Source organism: Camelus bactrianus, chromosome 1 (assembly GCF_048773025.1).
Source record: "Camelus bactrianus isolate YW-2024 breed Bactrian camel chromosome 1, ASM4877302v1, whole genome shotgun sequence".
In the NCBI taxonomy this organism is placed as follows: domain Eukaryota; kingdom Metazoa; phylum Chordata; class Mammalia; order Artiodactyla; family Camelidae; genus Camelus; species Camelus bactrianus.
Genome location: NC_133539.1, coordinates 108,129,152 through 108,153,711, shown reverse-complemented (window position 1 = coordinate 108,153,711; position 24,560 = coordinate 108,129,152). Strand labels below are relative to the sequence as shown.

The following is a 24,560-nucleotide window of genomic DNA, read 5'->3' as shown; positions in this document are numbered from 1 at the left end:
AATTTCAATTGGATTTATCAGTATGAACTCATATGTTCATCTTCAATGTACATACTTCCTAGAACTATACACTGAAAAGGCCTGGAAACAAGGGATCAACCACAAGAGCAATGAACTCAGACAATGATACTGAAAAACAATTTCCTGTTCCAAGGAATCAGGGCTTCTTGGACAAATGGCTGATTCTAGATCTGTGCCATAAATTAGGCAAGATGAGTTCTGATTACTTTCATATGCCAGAAAGCAAGGAAACTATCAAAAATCAGGGTAGTGGTTAAGGGACTTAGAAGCAAACCTGAAGAGGTTACCAGTGACCAAAAATGAGAAAATCTGAGCATATATAAACGCAGTGGAATAAAGTACATCTAAAATGTTCAAATCTCTAGAATTCATTTTAAAAAAAGACAAAAAATCAGTTTCATGATGCCAGTGAACCAACTCATTAGTTTGAAAACTGGTAAATAAAGAGCCAGAAGTATTTATTCTGACTTAACTACATAAGAACTAAACCACCAAATAATCAAATCATAGATGAGAAATTTCTCTTTCAGGGAACAATACAACTAATTAAGAATGACATAATTTGAATGTCATCATTTTATAACCCCTAATGATGTGCAAATTGTACAAGCTAAGTAAGGATTTACCTCATCTTGCATTCCATCACTAACCTTTTCACCAGTCATGTCAATCAAAACCATCCCTGAGCTACCAAGCACCTTAAAGGACTTAAACCCTATACATCTTTGTATTCTTCTATGAGGTTTTAGGAGAGTATGCCTAATACTGAGAACTGAAAATAGGCTAGAAAACACATAAAAACTATCACTTATTGATTCATAACTCCACCACCACTGAGTTCCTAAGACTAAGAACATCCATTACCTGGCCTCATGTTACCTACTGAATTGCCCAACCATTCCCCAACAGAAATGCTTGAAATTTTAACCTACCATTAAAGATGCCTATAGGCAAGCTTATTTTATACACTCAGTTAAGCATTCTAACCCTCAAAAGCTTCCCAGAGGGTTCTCTTTACACCACACAACAAAGGCAGCTTCAGTGTTATGAGGAACAAAGAAGAAGGTTCAAGGGCTTCTTGGAGCTAGGATAAGTGTCAGCCATATAGCTACTGTATGTCCCTAAGGAAACTCCTCCCCAGAAAATTAAGAAACAGCAGATAACACTGTTAAAATCGTAAAAATATATCTTATCCTAGAAAGTAAAATCAACTGGCAATCTGAGTCAAGAGGAAGTGTATCTAATTTGGTGCAGCCATATGGAAAATATGGAGATTCCTCAAAAAACTAAAACTAGACTTATCATATGATCCAGCAATCCCACTCCTGGGCATATATCCAAAGGGAACTCTAATTCAAAAAGACACATGCACCCAATGTTCATAGCAGTACTATATACAATAGCCAAGACATGGAAGCAACTTAAATATCCATCAACAGATGACAAGTTAAAGAAGCTGTGGTATATTTATAAAATGGAATACTACTCAGCCATTAAAAATAAAATAATGCCATTTGCAGCAACATGGATGGACCGAGAGACTGTCATTCGAAGTGAAGTAAGCCAGATTGTGAACGACAAATAACATATATCACTTACATGTGGAATCTAAAAAAAGAAAAAATGAAGGACACAAACTCATCTACAAAACAGAAACAGACTTGCAGACACAGTAAACAATCTTATAATTACCAGGGAAAAGAGAGTGGGAAGGGATAAATTTGGGAGTTTGAGATTTGCAAATGTTAGCCACTATATATAAAAACAAATGTAAAAAAAGCAAAAAAAAAAAAAGCTCTATATAGCACAGGGAACTATACTCAGTATCTTGTAATAACCTTTAATGAACAAGAATATGAAAATGAATGTATGTATGTATACACATGACTGGGACATTGTGCTATACGCCAGAAACTGATTCACTTCAACTGATTAAACTTCAATTAAAAAATTAAATTAAATTAAATAAGGAAGTGTGTCACTAATAGACTGTACTATAAAAACTGGGCAGTATTTGGGGAGAGATTTAATTTGCTGTAGCTTAGATTATGTTCCATACAGTTTCACTGTCCTATATGAAGATTTGCTCAAAACACACATCTTCAGACCTTAAAAATTAATAGTTCATGACAAAAGTTTCTCATTAGATTGCCTTGAATCTGTAATGTACCACAGGAATTTCGTGCCTTCACATAATTCAGGTTGTCTTGTAACTAAATGAATTTGCTATTATGTACCCTGTTTAAACAATATTAAATGATGCTATATTGACCCTAAAAATACTGAAGACTAAATTTCATTTTTCACTTCTCACTTTAATAAAAGTTACTAATTCCTTATTTATTTTCCCTCTCCTTAACTTTCCCATCCCCAAGTCAGCCAATTATAATTTGAGACTAAGACTCAGTTTTAGTTTACCACAACAGTAATTCTGGAAATTTCTGGGAATACGTAACTGCTGGTAAGTAATTTACTAAGATATGAAATACCAGTTTTTAATGCTCTTAATTTTGTGAAAAATTTTATTATAGTTTCACAGACAAAAATCTGAAAGTAGAATAACCTCCATATACCTATTACCCAGATTCAATAATTATCTAAATAATGCCTCATTTGCTTCATCTACCCATCTTTTAAGTATTTCAAAGCAAATCTCAGCAAACTACACCTCCATATACATCAGTATAAATTACTGCAAAGCACATTTTCTTAGGTAATTGCAATGCCGTTGTCACACCTAATGAAATCAATTATTTAAATAAATTTTAAACCAGATTTAGATTTCACTTAAAAAAAACTTTAAAGCCCCATTTTAATTTTACCATCAAAAAAACATTTTCAAGTTATACTTCTCTCAATAAACATGCTTTTTAACCATAAAATGTTCCTTCTGTTAAACAGACTTAACATAAGATCATTCAAATCATCATAGTATTAATATACCAAAGCTGGCACTAAAGACTGGTTGCCAAGCACTTTATCTTTATCCCTGACAAGAATCACTGCCAGCATCAAGGCTTACAAAGCAGCCTAAGTTTGAGATAGAAACCTACAGCACCAGAATACATAGCCAAACTATAACTAGATCTCAAATCACTTGCCCCTTCCTCCACAGAAGGGATAGGCACAACTCCTTAGCAAAGGCAAACAACAAAGTCATCATTAGTCTTGGCAAACTCTTCTAAATACATAACTGATCCCAAGTTTGAACAAAGTAACTGGTAATTCACTCACTTCAAAATACTATTGGTAAAGGTGGACCACACTGTAAATATTATACTAGCACCCAGACTACCAAGTAAATTATGTCTTTACCACTTCTGAAACAAGATCTTTTGATTCTCTTTCTTAACACTGATATATTTAACCCCACTAATAATCTGACCAGATGACTGGGGGAAATTAAGCTTAGGGGATTCAGAGAGAGGACACAAGAAAAAATAAAACTGATAATGACTAATATGCTTAGCAGAATTTGTTACTGTCTAAAAAATGATCCAGTGAACACAGGACCTGGCAATAATAATGATCATAAAATGCAATGGCAAAAAGCTATAAAAGGTTAAAATTTGATAGGGACAAATTAGATGTGAACAACAACAAAGAGACTAAAAAATCAAACCCTCATTCTAAAGTTTACATGGAAAAGAAATGATCCCAATGAAAATAATTTCAGTAAAACAAAAACTCATAAAAATGGAAAATGGTTTTAAGGAGTTAAATTATCGCAATGGCTTAATTTTGGCATTTGATAAAAAAGTGTCATATAATTCTAACTCAAATGCCATATGCACAAAAAGAGCCTTTATCAGAATCAAAGTATTCTGTATTTACCACCACCCCTTCTCCAGAATTCTTTCTCCTGGCAATGTTTCTATTACAGCAACAAGGAATGCCTAATCAAAAACCTCAGATAACACAAGTAATTTTATAAAAGCCTTATTTGTTGTTGATGAGATGACACTTGAGGATCAGGGAAAATTAGCCAAAACTCATACAAAAACCATCCTGAAATGCCACTATCAGAAAACAAAAAATGCATACACGCAGGCAGTGGTTATTGATCAAACCCATCGTACCATTCCTCTAAGAAGCATTCTTGGAAACTAGAATATTAAACAGTCAAGGAATTCACAAGATTCAACTACATCTTGTAATAACTAAATATATAGTATATAGAGAAAAGTATTTGGAAAGGGAAAAAAGAAATCAGTATAGACCCCAACAGCTGTAAAATATGTTATCCCATAGAAGACAGAAAACAGTTTTCTGCTTCTGCTGATAATGCAAGCAATGTGAAACAGAAGAGATTTCATAAAAGATACATTTCTATATACTAACTCAATAAAATATTCTTTCCGTCACAGTTTAAATACGCTTCCCAACAAATGGACCCCCATCAAAACCAACTGGAAAATAAAAAGCTACCAGACACTCATATTAAAGCTCTAAGGCAAAAGAGGGGAAAGAATAAAAGTGACAAATTTTGCTTGCTAAAATGTAATAATTATACTCAATGAGATTTTCTTAAAATCATTACTAAAGTAAAGAAACAAAACCAAATTCTTAAATAGGAAGTTTTTTTAGGCTCACTTATGTTACTTATTCTAAAGCTGATTTTCTCAGCAATCACTACGGAATAGGTAATGTACTTTTTAATCAGTCATTTCTTTTCAAATGGCCCAGATAACTGTATTGACCACCTAAGTACACCTATGGTCAGACAGAAAGAAATACATAAAAAGAGGAGGCGGGGGAAAGCAAAAAGCATTTTGTTGCCAGCCAAATCACACTGCTCTGAAACTCTTGGATCCAAGACAGGATGGTAACTGAAGCAATGACAAAACATTTGACTGACAAGACACTTGGGTCTTGGAAAAGCACTCTTCAAATGTTGCAGACATAAACTCTTCAAATACTTTGTTCAGAAATGCAGTCTTGGATTCTGCTAGGCAAATCATTCCTGCACTATAAGAGCAAGACTTTTTTAATAGACTCAAAATAATTGAATTTGTTTCAAATATACTTCATGTTTCCATTCTCTCCAGTACAATCAAAAAAGAGAAGAATCTTCTCCACATTTTAAATTTGCTCAAGAAAAGTCAATAAAAACATGTGAGCCTGATCTCAAAAGGTAGTGGTGGTGGAAGGGGCTTTAATCTACAAAAGGTAATAAAAATGAGACAGCAGAAACACTAGCAATGAATGATGGGAGGGGAGAGGCCAATTAAATGCCAAGATCTTTGTTCAAAATGTTTGAGAAGGCATTTCCCTTTTTGTTCCATCCTAAAACATGTCCTAATAATGAATTTCTTCCTGCATGTTTACACTATACAAATTAACCATTTTCTTTCATTATATTATGTGACTATTTTCAACATTTACCTGAATATTTCTCATCAACACGAAAAACTGGTAGATGCTAAGTCCTTTAAAGTTTAAAAAAGTTCAAAAATCTGTTACAAATCAAAAGAAATTTTAAAGTTCATCAGCATTGGAAGTCACTCAAACTTTTGGGAGAGAGGTTAGTGTGCTGAAAGTTTATCAGACAAGGAAGGAAGGGGCAGAAAAACAAGTTAGGCTGGGATATAGCACAGCAAAGGCCTCACATGACCCCACAGGGAGCTCTGAAGCTGGGATGGCTCTTAAGGTTGCCCTATGGTGGGGCAAGGGAGCCAGGTCTTTAATGGACTAGTCTTTGGATGCAGGCTACTCCAAGGAAGGGGATGTGAGCTTGGGTGAATGGCTCTCTTTAGCCAAGGGCAATTTCCACCCAGGGAGGTCTGACAACCCCAGCCAACATTCCCAGTAAGAAAATGAAGTCCTTCAGTCCTGAAGTGGGGATTTGGATAATACATACATGACATCCACTATACTCAGTAATTCTGTAACTGTCCAAATCTGATCAATTTTGAATTTTAAAAAATGATAATGTGCCTTTAAAAGTGACTTTAAGCTATAAAGTGACCAGATCTAAGTTCTTTCTAGCTCTAAAATTTGATGACACTAAGATTTTATGGCAAAGATCTAAAGTATATCAAGTCTAACATTTGAATATTATTAATTGGTGAAGTGATAGGTATATTAGAGTTCTATTTTGTATGTTGATATTTCCTATACAAATTACAAAATAAAATCAAATTAAAGTTTGTATATTTCCACTTCCTATTTCTTCATGATTTCAAACTTAACAGCTTCACATATTTAAATATTCTTCCTTTCTTTACCTCCTATCCTGCCCACACTCACTGCCCCAACACATACGCACTAGTATTTTTCTTTTTCCCTCCAAGATAGATCTTTCTCCCTCCACCACTCTGAACACCTATCCTCCCCTCCCTCTCCAGTTACCTTTATTCACATCCTCTCTCATTTGTACCTTCAGCCTTTCTTCCCTACAGCAATTTTTCCTCCAGTTACTCATACGCTGAAGTATTTCCCTAGAATCAATCTTCAAACGGAAGGCAAAAATTGCTAGTCCCAAACCAACAGACATTTCTGGGTTGTTCATTCTTCCTTGAAATGCTCTCCTCCCTCACTTCTCCTCTATCTCCTTTGCATTCTCTTTCCGTTCCCTCTTTAATTTCAGTATTCCCCATATTTCCGTACTATAATCTATCCTTCTTACTCCATTCCAGTATTCCATAGTAATCTTTACTGGGTCACAGACCCCTCTGAAAATCTGATGATATGTACATATATACACAGACACAGACTGTTGCACAGAATCTCACAGGAATCATAACCTTCCTCCTTTTGAAGAGACATGACACTACCATGTTAAAAACTGCTCTACAATGTCCTTCCAGAGTGATTTGCCCATTAAACGGGCATAATTACCATTTACATAAACTGGTGACTTCCCAATCTTTACTTCCAATTTAAATCTTTCTCTTCTGACCCATATATCTTAACTGCCTACTGTGAATCTCTTCTTTGATAACCCACAGACATGCTCAATATATGGAAACATGAGCTTATCTCCCCTAAACCCCTACCTAAAAACCTATTCTTCCTCCTGCTTCCTTTATTCTGTTGGATGCTTGATACTATCAATCACCCAGAAATCAAACCAGATACCTTGATACCAGCCAGACTCCTCTTCACCAGCATTCCATATCCAGTCTCCGGAGTCTCACTGTACACAGCTTCTAAGTCTGCCAATTCCACTTTTATTCCCATGACTACTGCCTAAGATGAAACCTCATTTCTCATCCTGAATACTGCAACAGTTTTCTGTTTTATCTTTCTATCTCAACTTCACCTGCTGCCATCAAATCAGTCCATCTTCCACACTACCACCAAGTAATCTTTCTAAAACACAAGCCTGATGATCTATCTTTCTTTTCAAATCTCTTCATAAATGTACAACTAAAAACTGAGGAAGGAAGGGAGGGAGGAAGGAGAGGAAGGAAAGGAAGGAAAGGAAGGAAAGGAAGGAAAGGAAGGAAGGGAAGGAAGGGAAGGAAGGGAAGGAAGGGAAGGAAACAAAACGAAAATTGTAACTCACCAAAACCTTTAAGCAGGCTTTACAATCCAAAGTCTTCAGAATGACATATAAGGCTTTTCAGAATCTAACTCCCATCCACCATCCACCTGAAATTTTGTACCACTAAGCTTTCTCCAAAAACTCCATACTCACTGGCCATTCTAAAAGAGGCAACACTTGTTTACTCATTCCTCTGTGATTTTTTCTTCCTAGAATGTTCTTCCTTCCTTGCATGGTAAACTATTTATTCTTTAAGAATCAATTCAAATATAACCTCTAAAAGGAAGCCTTCCTTAATTCCCAACCCTCCGTTTGTTCAAAAAGCACTTTGCACATTCTCCTATTAGAGCACTTATCACATTATATTGTCACCATTCACTGGGTCTCACTTACTCAAGGCCAGGAACTTATTTATCTCTGTATCTTTAAACCAGTGTTGGCAAGTAAGCCGGGACCTAATAAATGTACAATGAATGAATCATAAAAAGCACGACAGAGCTGGGAGTAACCTTGGAAATCAACTTGTTCCATGGCTTCATTTTAACCAAGATGGACTTTCCTAGGATTACACAGCTGATTACTGGTAATGAGAAATAAAAGCTTAGTCTACTGAATCCCAACCTAGTCCCTACTTCTGCTATGAAGTCCATGGCATCCCCTGAGACAATTTTAGCTCCTCACTTATCAAAAAGAATGACCACTGAAACTCAGCCATAACAGAATCCACAAGTAACCACAAGATGTAAAACCTTTTGGGGGAAGGAGAAACAGGAGCGGATACTGACAATGAAGAATAGTGAGTGGGGCAGGAAGAGTGAAACAAAGGGGAGAATGGATGATCAACAATAGCTTTGTGAGGATCAGGAAATCTTTACTGCATAGAAACTGGAGCTATGAATCCTGCCTGGATTCTTTATACAACCTCAATTTTTAAAGTTAATCTTAAATGTTTTAAGTGAACATATATGCTATAAAGCATTGTAATATCTTCTCAAAAAACCTCACTCTAAGAATTCACAGTATCAGAAATCTTAACTAAAGATTGTGTGTATATATTAAATGTGTATTTATATATATATATATATATATATGAAGTGTTACGTATAAAATAAGTAAATATGCACATATTAAACTCACATGATTAGGATAAACTGGTTTTCATAATGTCACTTTAGATAGTATTATTCATCCTGTAAGAGTGAGACTTTTTTTCCTGGAGTAGCACTAAATTTATGCTGTTCAACCCCAATATATACATACACCTTATTCTTGTGGTATAAGAACTGTATTTAATCAGTCATATCCATTCAGCCTAGATCCAATCTCCAACAGTAATATCAAGGCACGTATACATCAAGACTGTGTGAATATACTTCTACTGATGTCAAAAGTCTGACATAGGGCCTGATTAATAATCCTTCCATAATTCAACCCACTGATCTAAATATACCCATTTTCCACCTTTCCTAAATGAAAAATTAATTGTTTAGGCTATCTTCACTTAAGAAAACATTTCTCTTTCCTCAATCACTTACGCAAATAACTTCTATGGCCCAGCTATATGCCAAGAACCGCGCATTTAACAAGGGGTACTTGGACCTTTTCACATCATTGAATTACAGCATCAAAATTACACCCCAAAATTAAAGATGTAAAGTATGTTTTAAAACAATAGCTAGTAAAAGAACTCCTAGATACATACACATATGGGAATAATCTCAATTCAGCTAAGAACAAAAATGACAATACCATAAAAAGATCTTATGTATCACTTAGCAAATGGGCACAGACGAATTAACTGTTTTGGACCATTTAAACTGTTCTTTTTAAAGCTTGTATTTAGTTTTGCAAAACCTGTGCCCAATATAGTTTTTCACAGACATATGTTGAAGTCTAAACCTCTTAAAAATCTTTTCATTAGGCAACATTCATGAGTTTGAGTGCTACTATAAATAATAATGAGCTCAAGTCAAAGGGAAATGAATTTGAGATTAGAGAATCCTAAGAAGACAGCACCATTTTCCTTTTGGCAGGGCTTCCTAACCCAGGTCTGTTTTTCTTCTTTGGATTTTCAACTGAGCAGCACTTAAGAGTATGTTCCTTTAAACTTCCTCACAAGTTTATTTTAGTAGTAAGCCAAAAAGCAAATACATGCCTTAAAAAAATCAACAGATCCAAATGACAAAGTTTCAAGGAAATTATTAGTTCTCAAATTAAATATTCAAGGAGTTATGCCCTAGAACCACCATTAGCCCCTGATCATCTGGATTACACAGATCTGTAAACTTATCTTTAAATTATCTAGCACAAATAATTTTGCCATATGACAGAAATATATGCATTTTAATTAAAAATGAGGGAACAATAATAGATATGCACTGGCTATTGAAAATGGTGATACAGAGTGGTATATTTTCACCAACCGACCAAGTCATTATTTTAAAGTTCATTACATCACTTTAAGTAACAGAGCACTACTATACTGAAAGACAAGTGATAGCTAAACATATATCCCAGCGGAGTCCAGGACGGGTGAAAAAAAAGACACAAAATCTTTGTTTCCAGTTTAAGAAAAGGATTAATCAAAATCTACTGTTAAATACTGCAGTTTTTAAAGTATGACTGTTACTCAAGCCAAACTGTTTATTGAACATCTGAATGGTTAAACATCAGAGTTTCTTTAACTTTTATGTCTCTGGCCAACCTAAAACTATAAAAAATACTTCCTAATACTCTTGGTAATGTCAGTAGTTTATACAAGATAAGCTTCACCAGTCAACTACCACTATTAACTAAAAAAACCACTCACCATAAACTAGTAAATGGATAATGTATAAACCACTCAGACCCACAACATATTCATAAACTCAAGTCATGTCTCATTTCATACTCTAGAAAGAATTGAAAGAGAATGCCAGACATCATTTATCTTAATAATTATGTAGGGAATGCTTTTATAGAGTGTTTTGTGATTACAGAGCACTTTTGTAATATTATTCTGTTATTTTCATATTTTAGCAAAGCCATGATGGTCTCTCATTAAATTATTACCAATAAGATAATGCAGGCTAGTCAATTAGGAACAATTAGTTGATTCATAACTGAACCAAACTTTGAGTGAATAAATCAACATAAAGGTAGAGCCAAATTTCCCAAACTGGTGTTCCACTGTATCGGAATAACTTAACAGGTTTGCTTTAATATCCTCTTGGAAAGTCAGGCCTTAAAACTGAATACTACAGCTGTCAAGAAATTTGCTTAACACAGTATTCCTTAAATTTACTGGCACACATATTTTTTTAAAAGCACACCTATAAACCTTACATGAGGAGTAGTTAAAGACAGTACTATCCTCATCCAGGGATTAGTATTAGAATCATCTAAATGGCCTACTCCACAACTGACTCAGTATCTGGAAATATTGCCCAGGAATGTGTATTTTTAAAAAGCTTCCCAAGAAATTCTGATACACAGTCAGGATTACAGATACTTTAACCTTTTTTGCTTTGATCATCTTTCACAGTAGTAAGAACTCATAATTTTTTCTGATCATTTAAGTAAGAAATGTGATGAAATATTTTAAAAATTACTTAATCAGCATATATCAAAGATTATAATATAAAGTTCATTTTTATAAAGCATACAAAGACAAATTTTAACTGCACACTAATAAGGGCTACAGTTTAAGTTACGTAAGAAAATGCATTTTGGTACTGTATCTATTTTTAAATGACATCTTGTTTGTAAAATCGTGAATATTAAAAACAAGGTACAATTGAATATATTATGTAAGGACAAAACTGTAAATGTGACTTAGTATTTGGAATTCTATCTTTTACTGAAAAAAATTTAAACATTTTTGTGTTTTGTTACTAAATGATAAACTAAGGGTGGCTTTAGATTAGAATTTGCAAATACTTCAAATAACACACAGCAAGTGTAGTCTTTATTTTCTAGAAATATAAGGCCATACTCCACTTTATTTTCTCTTTTTAACACTGCCAATACCTTATTGCTATACAGGATATTAATAGAACACAGACAACTTACAGAGAGAGATAATAATAATCACGAATCAAATAAATTTTGAATCAATTACTGGTTTTTATGCTCCTTATTACCTAGCATTTCAATAGCAACTTGATTTTCTTAACATTTCTTGTCCCTAACCAATGATCCATTGAATGGACATAGGAAGAACTGAAAGAACAAACTGAAACAATATGACTAAGTGTCAAGAAAATACATCACTAAATATTAAAACAATTTAAAACCCTCATTGGCAGATTTGGCAGAATGAATTAATCTGGAACACTATTTGGTCCAATATTCATTTGATATCTCACATCGCCTCATTTTAAAGGAAGAAAAATTGTTAAATTATTTTTTAAATAATGCAAACCTTTACTGCATAAACACTTTGGAACACCTTCTTGAATTAGATTCACTAACACTGATTTGGAGAAATTGTTCTATAAGTCTACAGTGGTGAGCTCCACTGATGTGTTAATAACCCACTCCAGCTCAATGCCGTAAGATCAAAACCTGACATGAAAACACTGAAGGCATCTTTCAATGCTCCCACAGCTTTTAAGAACAAATCTAAGTTCTTTAGTTGTTATAGCACTGCCCATTAGAACTTTTATGCAATGATGGAGATGTTTTATGTCTGCAATGTCCAATAAGATAGCTATTACCCTTAAGATGTACTTCAGTAAAACTAATGAACTGTATTTATAATTGTCACTACAGCTAGTGGCTGCTGTATAGGACGACAGCATAGGTTTAGAATTTAATCTGATTCTCCTTCCAGACAAAAATGGAATAATCAAACAACAAAAACTGGACAATAGTTTTCTGATATACTAGGCAACAGACACCACAGAACAGTGATCCCTCAGTGGAGGAACAAACAAGCTAAGCCCTATAACTGCCCGTTAACTGCCTGGAGATTAATTTTCAGGCCACAGCACAAGGGAGAACCAAGACAAAGTCCAGTGGCTCCCTGGGAAGCCAGGACAGCTGGACTTCTCAGGGCAGAGTACTGGTGATGAGAGAGCTACGCAGAGAAAGAACACCGTTATTTATATAAGGTCCTTTTCAAATCTTCAGCTGAGTACTGACTGATTAGCCCATGTATATAAGGAATTACCCCAGGATAGAGAAAGAACCCCCACAAAGAAGAAAAAAGAACAATCCCTGTAACTCAGGGGCAGCAGAACAATTTCTATTCCCACCACCTAGAGTGAGAGTACTCACATTTCATGAGGCATCAGATAGAGTAGTCAAAAGGTTCTTGCCTCAGTAGTGCAAAAAAATTCACCCTTAAAGGCTGTACTGGTCCCACCTAACAGAAGCTTAAAAAGGAGCCTCAAAAGGATCAAACTATCTTCAAGTAACAATCTCATCCCAAACGCAAAACTCAAGAATATTCATAGGACAAAAATACCCACACACAAGGTAAAATTTTACCAACAAGGCACAATTCACAGTATCTGGCATCCAATCAAAATTAACTAGGTATGCAAAAAAGCAGGAAAATATGACCCATGAAGTGCAGAAAAACCAAACAGCAACAAAACTAGAAATGAAAGATGACAGAATTAGAGCAGAACATTAAAAATTAACATTATATAACTGTTATATTATATATTATAATTTTTATGTTCAAAATTGTTTCATGCACCTAAAAACAGAACTTCAAAGGACATGAAGCAAAAAAGTGATAAAACTCCAAAGAGAAATTAATTTGTCCAAGTCATCAAGGCAGATAATCCCATCTGACCACATCTAAACTACTATGGACATGGACACAAAGTCCACATTTTTTTTTAAGTCCACACTTTTAAGAAGAAACTGAAACCAGGATGCTTCCAGGACAGGTAACTTAAAGATACTTACCTTCTCAGGAAAGACATGAAATTTTTATCAAAGGCTTTCTGAATTGTTCCAGAGGACAAGGAAAAAAAAAATCAGCGAGAAACCATTACAGAGAAGGTAACTTGGGCAAAATGTAACCAAGAATTTTCTAAAAAGAAAGCTTTTTAGAAAAAGTTGTCCAGCAATGATGTGGCTATTGTGCAGAGTAAAATTTAGCACTCTACTCCAGAGGTATTCAGGAAAAGGCTTGGATGAACTTTCAAGAATATTACAGAAACGATTATTTGATGTGAAGAAACAGCTATATGATTTACAGTTCTTTCTCCCTAAAGCTTTATAAATTCTCATCATGAAGAATAACCTAGTAATATCTTCCTTGTAAAACCTATATAAAAACTGAGCTGGCAAGCTCAATGATACCATAAATGGGATCCCTGAGACAGGCCACAGCTTCTGGTAGATAGAATATGACAGTCATAGCCTATGCCGTATTCTGAGTAAGTTCAGTCACAGGCTGGACAACCAACTGATTAACTGAGGAGAGGATTCAGAAATCCATCACAAGGATGCCTGACCTGGAATGCTCCCTTCTAATCCTAGAATCCCGTATTACATATGGCCAGAGTCCCAAATTTCAGAATATCAGGCAGAGATTTAAATTTCAAGGGAATGATATTTAGCAAGACTGGTAGGAGGTAAAAGCCCTTATTAGGTTATACACTGGACAGCACACCTACACTCTAGTTAGGTCTTTCATTGCTGCCTAATTTTAAAACTGCCAGAAAACATAAGTTATTTCCAAATTGGAGTCCAGACAAGACTTTAAGTGCATATTTTCTGTGGGTTGTACAGTAAAAAAGGACAAATGCTAACTGACAGACAAACTAAAGTCAACACACACAAAATACACTGGCTGTAAAATTAGATAAAAAGTTTGAGAAAGCCAGATACCCCAAATCTGCAGATTCAAGAAGGTTCCTGAGCAGAAAGGCAATGAAAGAAAATAATTCTGCTGAAATATTACAGCATCAGAGCAAGAAAAAGATAAGGAAAATGGCCAGATGTACAGTAATTAAGGTGAAAAAATTACCTAAATTAATTTTGACATGGGAACAACAACAACAAAAAACTTCGAGAGGGAAAAGATAGAATAAAAGAAACTCGGTAAGAAAAGTTAAAGGTGAAGGACACGGAAAGACATAAGAAATTAGAATAAAGATTCTGAAATATCACCTTTTATTTAAGACAAGATACCTCTTTTGCTCCCTCATCTACAGAGACGGCCTGCACTCTATGGAATGTGTATCTACTTTTACTTTAACCTGAGCACCCAACCCCTACACCTCATGGCCTTTTCCTAGCCTTCTAAAACAGCCTACACTCTATGCAGTATGTATCTCTCTAAATCAATCTACATTTACTCAAGAAAAAAAAGATAAAATATTAAAAGTAAACCAGAACTCACAAAACAAATTTAAATGAATAATATATAAAAGTAGCCAAGGGGACTCCAAGGGACATGTCAACGGAGAGAATTAATGATGGCATGCTACTAATGCAATGCTGGCTCTGACGTGCATGCATGAAAACAAGAAGTGCAAAGAAAGGATGTTCAAATTAATTTGAGAGAAGGAAAATGACAACCCCAATACTCAGAAGATATGTTGTTTGTTTTACTATATCAAACAATGGGGGGAGGGTATAACTTAGTGGTAGAGTGCATGCTGAGCATGCATGAGGTCCTGTGTACCTCCATTATAAATAAGTAATAAATAAACCTAATTACCTACCCCTCAAAAAAAAAAACCTAAAAAAAAAGTATTACATAATACTGTATTGAATAGTGTATTTTAAAATCAAAGTTTTTCCATGGAAGAGCATAAAACTAAAATTTTTGGATTTTTAGCCTTTCCTAAACATATTTCTAATGTTTTCTCACTAACCCCAACTCCCAGGCATCATACAAATTATTCATCACTGTTTCATCCTTCTCTTCATTCTCCTCAGGCCCACACCTGTTCCCCTCTAATTCCTATCTTAACTGCAACCTCTCCCAAAATCCAATATCAAATTGTTAAATTCCTAAGAATATTTTAACTGGGCTGACCTCATGTTATTTCAAACCAGCCTATCTAACCTCTTCATATCCCTCTGAAATCAGCATCCTTACTGACTTCACTTTTGATATGAACTGAGTTACCTTTTGACTTTGTCAATTTTTCCAATGTAAGTGTATTAAAATAAAATGCCAGGCTTTATCAATTTTTCAATACAATTCAGTATTTTTTATCAAGTATATACTATGTGAAAGCACTAGACAGGCTTATAAACTTAAAGGTAGGAAATATCTCAATCTATTCACAGTGAAATATGCCTAACCATAACGTATTATACAGTATATATCAAAAAATTAAAACATTACGACCACCACAAGGAGGACAAAATTTTCCCTTCGCGTTATTTTACATCGTTTCCTTTTCACTCTCACCACCATTCAGCCATCTATAATATGGACACATCTGTTACCCTTCCTAATTTAGGTTTTACCTTACTCCAATAATCAATCCCATACTGCATTCCCAAATTAATCTTTCCTAAAACAGAATTTCAATCACACTCTCCTACTTAAAATATTTCTCAAACACAACAGTGATCTGCAAATTCCCCTCCCCATATCATGACAGAGGATTAAAATGCAGATAACAAGGCCCTTCCCACAGAGATTCCTTAGCATAGCATCAAGGCGCCGCACACAAAAGTCCCCTGAGTTACCACTACAGGGCATGGAAGGACCCTCCTACAAGGACTCTCTTCATTACAGATAAACTGGATTTTCTACAGCCTAGATAAGCCAAGTGTTCTCTCCCTCAAGCCTTGCTGAAAATGTCCACTAATTTCACCATTCTTCTTGGCCCAGCTCAAGCCCCACACTTCCTTGATCTCACAAGATAGGAACAATTTCTTCTGCCTAATTCTACAGTACCATATTGTTTGCCCTGGACCATTATTTAAACTGGTATTATTAATCTTTCAGCTGGTTTTATCACATGACAAAGGACTGTAAATCAAACCTCTCTCAGTATCCAGAACAATGCATAAAGGGAGTCCTTTCCCTAAGGCAATTTCACTGTACATAAGCATACCCAAATAGTAACTAATATTTTAGAACTAATTTTTAGAATACTAAAAGAGGAACTGTAAAAAAGATTTTTATTAGGAAAAGAAATCAGTTAAAAAAAAATACCTGAAACAAAAGAAGTATAAAACAAGTTACTAAGTACTGTTCTCCCTTACCAGCCTATTAGATAAATGCTTCCTAAAGAATTCTTTCCAGATCAGAGACAACAGTTAAGCGCCAAGAAAAAACTGGTAAACCAAACTCTGCTTTAACCTCATTGAGGGTTTCCCGAAGTTTGACTCAAACAGCTATTCAAAAACAAGTGACTTGGAGGGAAAAACTCATTTACTGTTAATTTCCAAAATTTTTACATGTGCGATAAAGTTAACTTATGAGTATTATATTACGATGCTTGAGATCTGGTATAACATGAGTGCCTCTAACACAGCACTTACCCAATAATTGCTGATTTACTTATCTGTCTTCCTCATAACACTGAGCAATACATAGGTAGGGGCCGTGTGTCTTAATTCATCTTTTTATTCCAGCACTGAGAACATCATAGGTAACTAATAAAGATGTTATGAGCAAAATAAAAGATTTTTCAAGATTAAAAATGATTAAGTGCTTCTCCAAAGATGATATACAATAGCCAGTAAGCATATGCAAAGATCACCAACATCACTAATCATTAAAAAAAAATAGAAATCAAAACAACCATGAGATATCACCACCCACCCACTAGAATGGCTACTATCAAAAAAAAAAAAAAAAAAACCCAGGAAACACGATGTTGGCAGAGATATGGAGAAACTGACTGGAACCCTTGTTCTGCTGGTGGGATTGTAAAATGGCGCAACTGCTATGGAAAACTGTATGAAGTTCCTCAAAAAATTAAAAATAGAAATATCACACCATCCAGTAATCCTACCTCTAGGTGTATATCCAAAACAACTGAAAGCGTTGTTTACACACCCATGTTCTATTCACTACTCACAACATCCAAGAGGTGAGAGCAACTCAAATGTCCAACGCTGGATGAATGGATAAACTAAGCATGGTATACACACACAAGAGAATATTACTCAGCCTTAAATAGGAAATAAATCCTGTCTCATGCTACAGCATGGATGAACCATCAAGACATTATGCTAAGTGAAATAAGCCAGTCAACAAAAAGACAAGTACTGTACAATTCCACTTATATTAGGTACCTACAGTAATCAAATTCGTAGAGACAGAAAGTAGAATGGTGGTTACAAGGGGGCTGGAGAGAAGGAGGAAAAGGGTAGATGGTTGTTGGGTATAGTTTCAGATATGCCAGATGAAAAAGTTCTGGAAACCTCTTTCAAAACAATGTAAATATACTTAACATTACTGAAATTTACACTTAAAATTGTTAAGATGGTAAACTTGACATTGTGTGCTTTCTACAGTGAAATTAATTAAGTACAAGAAAAGTAAAATCTTAAGTATCAAATGAACTCATACTTGAGAAAAATATAAATATGAAGCATTAATATAATACATGTACAATTTTCAAATGGCCTTTTAATTTACCCTCTATCTAAAAGATATGTTGTTTAAAGTAAATTACTCCAGGCTGTATGTTCAAATTTCATCTTAGAAGATTCTTGCTATTTGTAAGTTGTTTGCTCAGTCAAAAACAAAGTATTTCTGCTAAAAGAATGAGAATTCCAGAACTGGAAGAGATTCTTGAGATCATCTACTCCACTAATTCCAATGTGGGTCCACAAACAATGCCCAAATGAGAAAAATAAGAAAAATGAAGGTAGTCTTTCATAAAGCTACATCTATTTAATTTTAAGGCATATACTTCATTCTGAGAACATCATCTTTCTACTTTGAAACTTTCTCTTTTAATGGTAATTTCATCCATTCAACAATACTTGTCCGGTGCAGGGCTACAATGGTGAACAAGATAAGCAAGACTCTAGCCCTCAAGGAACCACCTAACTTGCAGTGGAAGATAGGAGTAAGAAAAGATAATAGGGTTTGGTTTTTTAAATCCTTAACATTCAAAACAAAAATGGTCAGCCTAAATCAGTGGGAAACACTAGTCTCCAGCCCTTTCCCATTTTATAAATAAGAAACTGGATATCCAAATGGTCCACAACTATTCAGTAAAAGCCTAAACCACTTTGTTTCTAGAATCTAAAACACCAGGAAAATATTCATGTTCCTGAGTAGAGATTTGACCATGGTTAATTTACAGGATTCCAAATACCTCAGAGAGTAATATTTTCCCACTTAACATGTCCTTCCAGTTCTAACAGGATTTGATTCTATAGCTCAAACTTGTTATATCCTTTGAGGACTTAACAAGTTTAATTAATGAAAAACCTACAATCCTGAGGGCAGAATTTATCAAGTCTCATGCCATCAAAAGAAAATTTATTCTACATACTCTCTAATAAATGATAAAGCAAGCCCAACATTGAAAACAAGGGGAAAGAACTGACACAAAAATAGTACCCAGAGTAATACTATCTTAGTCACTGTTGCCGTGGCCTAGAAAGTACAATAACTCTGTGGAGCATTGCTATCCTATTCACTAGAAACTTCAGAAAGTTTAAGAATACAAAGCAATTGAAAAACAAACAGTAATAATCAGCTAATTAACATTTCAAAGAACAATTATAACAAAACCTGTAGTTCCAGTGAATAATCTAGGTTTGACGATCTCTGACCTGACAATTCAATCTCTTCTCTCCCCTCCCCCTACCTTTCCCTATGTCTGTCAAGGGTGGGATATTAAGCACTTAGTATGTGCCAGACACCAAGCCCATAGACTTGTTCAAAAGGTTTTTTCACACTTAAACTCACAAATAACACAAATAAACTTAAAGAAGGTGGAATTATCCCCTTATGTAAATGAAGTTGTGGCAAAAAGTTAGAGCAACTTGCCTAGACAGTAAGGAGAAGAGTCAACATTTGTACCCAACTGTAAAATTTATAGACCTTTTACTTCCCTCCCACCTCCTCTCACTTTCTTCCTGAGTTCGTCATAAACACATGCAAGTCACTGGACAGGAGAGGATGAGGTAGAAGAACACAAAAATGTACAAAAAAAATAGTATCTTCCCTAAGATATCAGAATTTGATATAAAAAGTGCACTGAAGTTATAAGCTCCTATGACAGAATTCTCTGAAGGAGGAGGGAGTTGATGAGTTAGACTATACAGAAAAGAAATATACTTTAGGTAGAAGGAACTTCAGAGAGCAAAGGCAGAGGAAAAGAGGAGGAAGACAAAAGGCATATATGTTTGGAAAAGACAAAAACATCAAACTGACTGAAGCTGAGAAATTATTTAAGAGGGCAGTTGCATACAAAGCTGAAAAGGTAGGACTGGGTCAGACACTGGACAACCTGTTGAAACAAACTCCCTACTTACAGCACTAAGACAGAATTACAGTGACATATTTATTATCCTCATAAAATAAGATTACATATATGATCTATTGATTTGAATGAGTTTGTGCTTTTAAACTAAGAAAAAAAGTCTAGGACACCATCTGATATAAAGATAAAAAATGCTGTATCTGTACTCAAGTAACTGATTTTTTTTTCCATCTCTTGAAAACCAGGCTTATGTCCAAATGAGATGAGGGGAAAAAACTGGACTTACATCCATACTGCTGAAATTTTTTGCCAGCTACTCAATTTTAAGGGAGAAGTAGAATCCACAATTCTTTTCCAAAGGATGGTGGGAGAAGGAAGCTTGAACAAGAAAAGATAATTACAAAGCCCTAACGTCAGAAAAATTACTTGTGTTGTCTGAATTTTTTTTTAATGCTACAGTTGGGTTTTCTAACTTTCTAGCTTTATCTTTAATACTATTTTTTTAAAATGCAGGTTAGAATCTGGGAAAATGTTCAATTAGACCACAACTGTCTTGAAGCTACTGATAAGAACTTCAATTCCAAGCACCTACACTATTCAAAACTACCATTTCCTCTTTAGAGAGCGAAGTCCCATCCACCTAGTAAAAAGGAGACCTACCAGATCTTCAAGTGTTACTTGGATAATGACATCACTCTCTACTGCAATTCTAGCAGGCCAGGATCTACTGGCCAATGCCCTCTTTCTCCTACATCACTACAGTAGCAATTCCCACAACCCTCCTCAAAGAAAGGTTAGTGTAGAAGTAAGTTACAGCAGCTCTACCTAGTTCTACAAACTATCAAAAGCAACGAAGACATCAAAAAAAGTACTCCATAAAGGCGGGGGGGGGTGTTGGTGGGGGGAGAGTACACTGAAACTAAGCAAATTCTTACATTTAAATTTGTAAATTTAAAAAGAAAGGAAAACTTTGAATCTAGCCCAAAGCTCTCATTTTACACATTAGGAAACTGAGGCCCAGGGCATTTAAGTGATTTACCCAGGGCAACTGCTTCTCTATAAAGGTGTTAAGTGTCCGTTATCAGTCACAGTAGCACTTAATCACATTGTAAGTTATTTAAATGAAATTAAGTACCTGGTGTGCAAAGAAAAAAAAAAAAACAAAAAAACAGGCTCTTCACCTCTTCCACACCCCCTCAATGCTTTGCCCCCAGCTATACAGAAAATGCAAAAGAATATTGTTTCTCCCTTCAGCCACTACAGTCTCAAAATTTCTCTCGTTTAAAATAAAGTGAAAGCCTGAAATGCAATTTCTCAAGGTTAGACCAATTAGCGGATCAACAAAACCAAAATTTTTGTTGAAATAAGAATATGAAGTGGATTATTACTGCTTCGTTTTTTGCCAGTTGCTCTTTCCCTTAAAGTTTTCAGTCTGTTTTTTGAAAAAATAATTATACATGCAGTTAATCACTGTGGCAATTATCGAAAGTTATCCTTTTTGAGACACTTTGATTAATCAGGCAAGTCACATCTTCATCGCTCAAAAATAACTTGAAAGTATCCTGCCTAGCACAAAATAATGTTTTTTGAACAAAAACATCTAAAATAACCCTCTACCAGGCCGCCACATAGTAAAACCACAAAGAAATGTTATCCTGTAAAAATCCTACCAACTAAAAAGCACTTAATACCATCAGTCTTTCCAGGCTCAGCGTTTACGGTCAAACTGTCAAAGCATGTGAAGAAGCCGGGGGGAAAAGTTCTGCACCGAGTTCACCGGCTGTGGGTGCATCAGATTATACCTCTTACCCACACAGCACGTTTAGGGAAATGCAAACACGCCACATGTACATGTTTTAACCAGGTTTAACCACGTTTAACCAAGGTCGGTATTAAGTCAGCCCCTGCATCGAAAGTTTTTAAAATGAAAAAAAAAAAAAAGCAGCAATATTCATGCATATTACACCTCATTTTAAAAAACCAACACCTGAACCGGTAAAGAACTGACGCAAGGCTAAATAACCGTTTTAAACATTGAGGCCGCTGTACAAGAGAGCAAGTTTGGAAGGGTTCTGTCTTCCTAAAACGCCGGGCAAAAGTCCTTTGGCGAGTTTGAAAACAAATGTATACTACCACACAAATAACAAAAGCTCAATACAAACTCCCTGCAGTCAAATCGTTCCTGTTACCATTGCTCAGAGGCTTTTTTTAAACAAGTACTGAAAAGGGAACAATAAAAAGCGTCTCACCGCAAACGCAGCACGAGAGGGACTGTCGGAAGTAAGGCAAGAGCCTGTTAATCTCTGTAAACGCCTTGGGGTCTCCGGGGTCGTAGTTGAGCACTAGGCGGCTCGCGGAAATGTAGAGAGCAGTAGCATTCACGGGGTTCATTGCAGACACTTCGACACCGTTGGCTCCCGGTTGAAAAGAAATTCCGGATCCAACTTTGCAAGCAGCCAGGGAACAATGGCGAATTTGCAACAATTCGGAGGAAATCAGAGCAGAACAACTGGCCGAAGTAGTAACCAAAATCCGTGCAAGTTTGCGGAGCTGAAGCAATCCTCCCACACATGGGGCCCTGGCGCCCCTCCTCCGTCCCTGAGACTTGCAGACCAAAAAAAGAAAGGAGAGCGAAAAACCAGCGTTCGAGTTTTGTCCCCGGCGACTGCGGGACGCAGAACACGGCGGCTTCAGCGCTCGGGCCGGGACTCGGCGCTCAGTCTAGCCCCGCGGCTCGGCGGGCGGCCTGCGCTCGAGCTGCATCTCTGAACGCGGAGGCGCCTCCTCTGGTCGAGCCGAGCGGGCGCGGGAGCAGGCCCCGGCCCGGTCCGGTCCGAGGGGCGGGCACGCTTCTCACGGGCTGCAGGGCCCTCACTCCATCACAGCGCCCGGCGCGAAAGCAGCGGCGAAGGCAAGGACGACGGCGCGGGCGTCGGCGTCAGCTTCGGCTTCGGCTTCCTGGATCTAGTGCACCAAGCCGCGGTGGCGGCGAACGTGGCTGCTGCGGCTGGCGGAGGCCGCCGCCGCTCTCTCCATATCGGACGCGGGGCCCGGACGCGCCTGGCTCTCCGCCCTGGCGGTTACAGCCCGGCTGTTCCCTGAGGTGGCGAAGCGGGCAGGAGAGGCCCCCGCCCGATAGGGGAGGGTCCGGGAGGAAGTGCGCGGGCCGGCGGCGGGAGGGGGCGGGGAGCAGGCCCGGCCGGGCCGCCGCGGCGCCCCTCGCTCCTCAGTCGCTCACTCCGAGGTCACCAGGCGCAAGCACCGCCCCCTCACTGCCCGGCCATCTTCTCCGCGCCGCACACACCGACGCCTCTTCCACCAAGCACCACGGCCGCCGCCGCCTACGGCGCCCGCCGGGCCGCGGCTGAGACGAGCGCACACACCGCCAGGCCCCGCCGCCGCCCAGCGCACACAGCAAGGCCCCGCCGCAGGCCCCTCCCCCCGTGCCTCGTCGCCCTCACCCCTACTCCACGCGCCACTCTAGCTCCGTGGGGCCCGGGCTGCTGCGGCCTTAATGGATCCCGCGGGCTGTGAGGCGCCTCAGGCCCTGCCGGCGACGACGACCGTTACCCCAACGGGCAAAGCCACTGTCATCCCCGAGACTCCCCCGCCGCCGTCGTCGCTAGTGCTCGCACGCATGCGCAGAGCACACTCTCACCCCTCCCCCCGCCCTTTCCTTTCCCTTCGCTTCCCTTTTCCCCGGCTTCTCCTCTAAGAGCCCCCTCCACACCCTCAGAGCTACCGGCTCACTCGGCGCATGCGCATCCACTACCCAGCTCCGCCGCCTTTCGCCCTTACGCGTGCGCTTTGACCGCCCACCCAGAAAACCGGATAAACACATCAGCCTTCTCAAGCCAGCCCCTCCCCGCTGCCAACCCACCCTGAGCTCAATGCGCATGCCTGGCTCTCCACTTACGGCTCTCAGAACAGAGCATGCTCTCGGCGAGCCGCCTGCTCTCTCCGCCCCTCCCCCACGCGCTCTCAAATTCCCTCTTAAGCGTGTGGGCTGTGACGAGACACTCGTTAGGTGACCCATCCTTCCCTAGTGTGGGCTGTAGGCTTCTCGCACTACACTCTTCCTCGGTGTCCGCGGACGCTGAGGCCCGGCCGGGTCGCGCGATGTGGCGCTCTGCCCTGGCCCAAGGCGGCCTCTCCACGTCCCGGCTGACCGCGGTGTGAGGAGAAAGCCCTGCACAGCCCCAAGCCCCGCCCTCGCGGCCTTTCTCCTGGAACCGCGCTTCCCGACCTCGGAAAGGGCGCTCCCGCGGCTCGCTAGCACTGGCCCAGCCGCGGAGGGGGGCGACGGTCGACGTGGCTGCGCGCCCAGCGGCGTCCGGGCGGCGATGGCTGGGTTGAGGCCATGGCTTGCATCGACGGCAGCCTGAGCCTTTAAGGCCCGGGCAGGCCCTCGGAAGTGGTGGTGCGCCGACCCACCTCCCCTCTCCTGCGGGTCAGAGCCGGGCTCTTCCCGCGGCCTCTGGTCCTTGCAGTGAGACGGACGCGGGCAGCCCGGCCTTCCAGGGGCGCCGAGCAGGACCGCACCGAACGCTCGTACGAGAACAGAATCCTGTTTAAAATCAAAACGAACCCCTTTTACAGCTCCTTTAACAGACCGAGCCCCTCTGTATGAACAGATCTCTTGAAGAGTCCGTGGTCCTGCCTTAGAACCCAAATTCTTGAAAGTTTTA

At 38.3% G+C, this 24,560-nt stretch overlaps 1 protein-coding gene across 1 annotated transcript in view; it reads right to left on the bottom strand.

The window, feature by feature from the left end:
• MSL2 (MSL complex subunit 2) overlaps nt 1-23,490 on the bottom strand; it is a 30,320-nt gene extending 6,830 nt beyond the window's left edge. Inside the window, exon 1 of the mRNA XM_010947704.3 lies at nt 22,122-23,490. Coding sequence (XP_010946006.1) covers nt 22,122-22,263 — 142 coding nt within the window. The 5' untranslated portion in view covers nt 22,264-23,490. The remainder of the gene's footprint in view (nt 1-22,121) is intronic.
• Between the last annotated feature and the right edge of the window lie 1,070 nt (nt 23,491-24,560).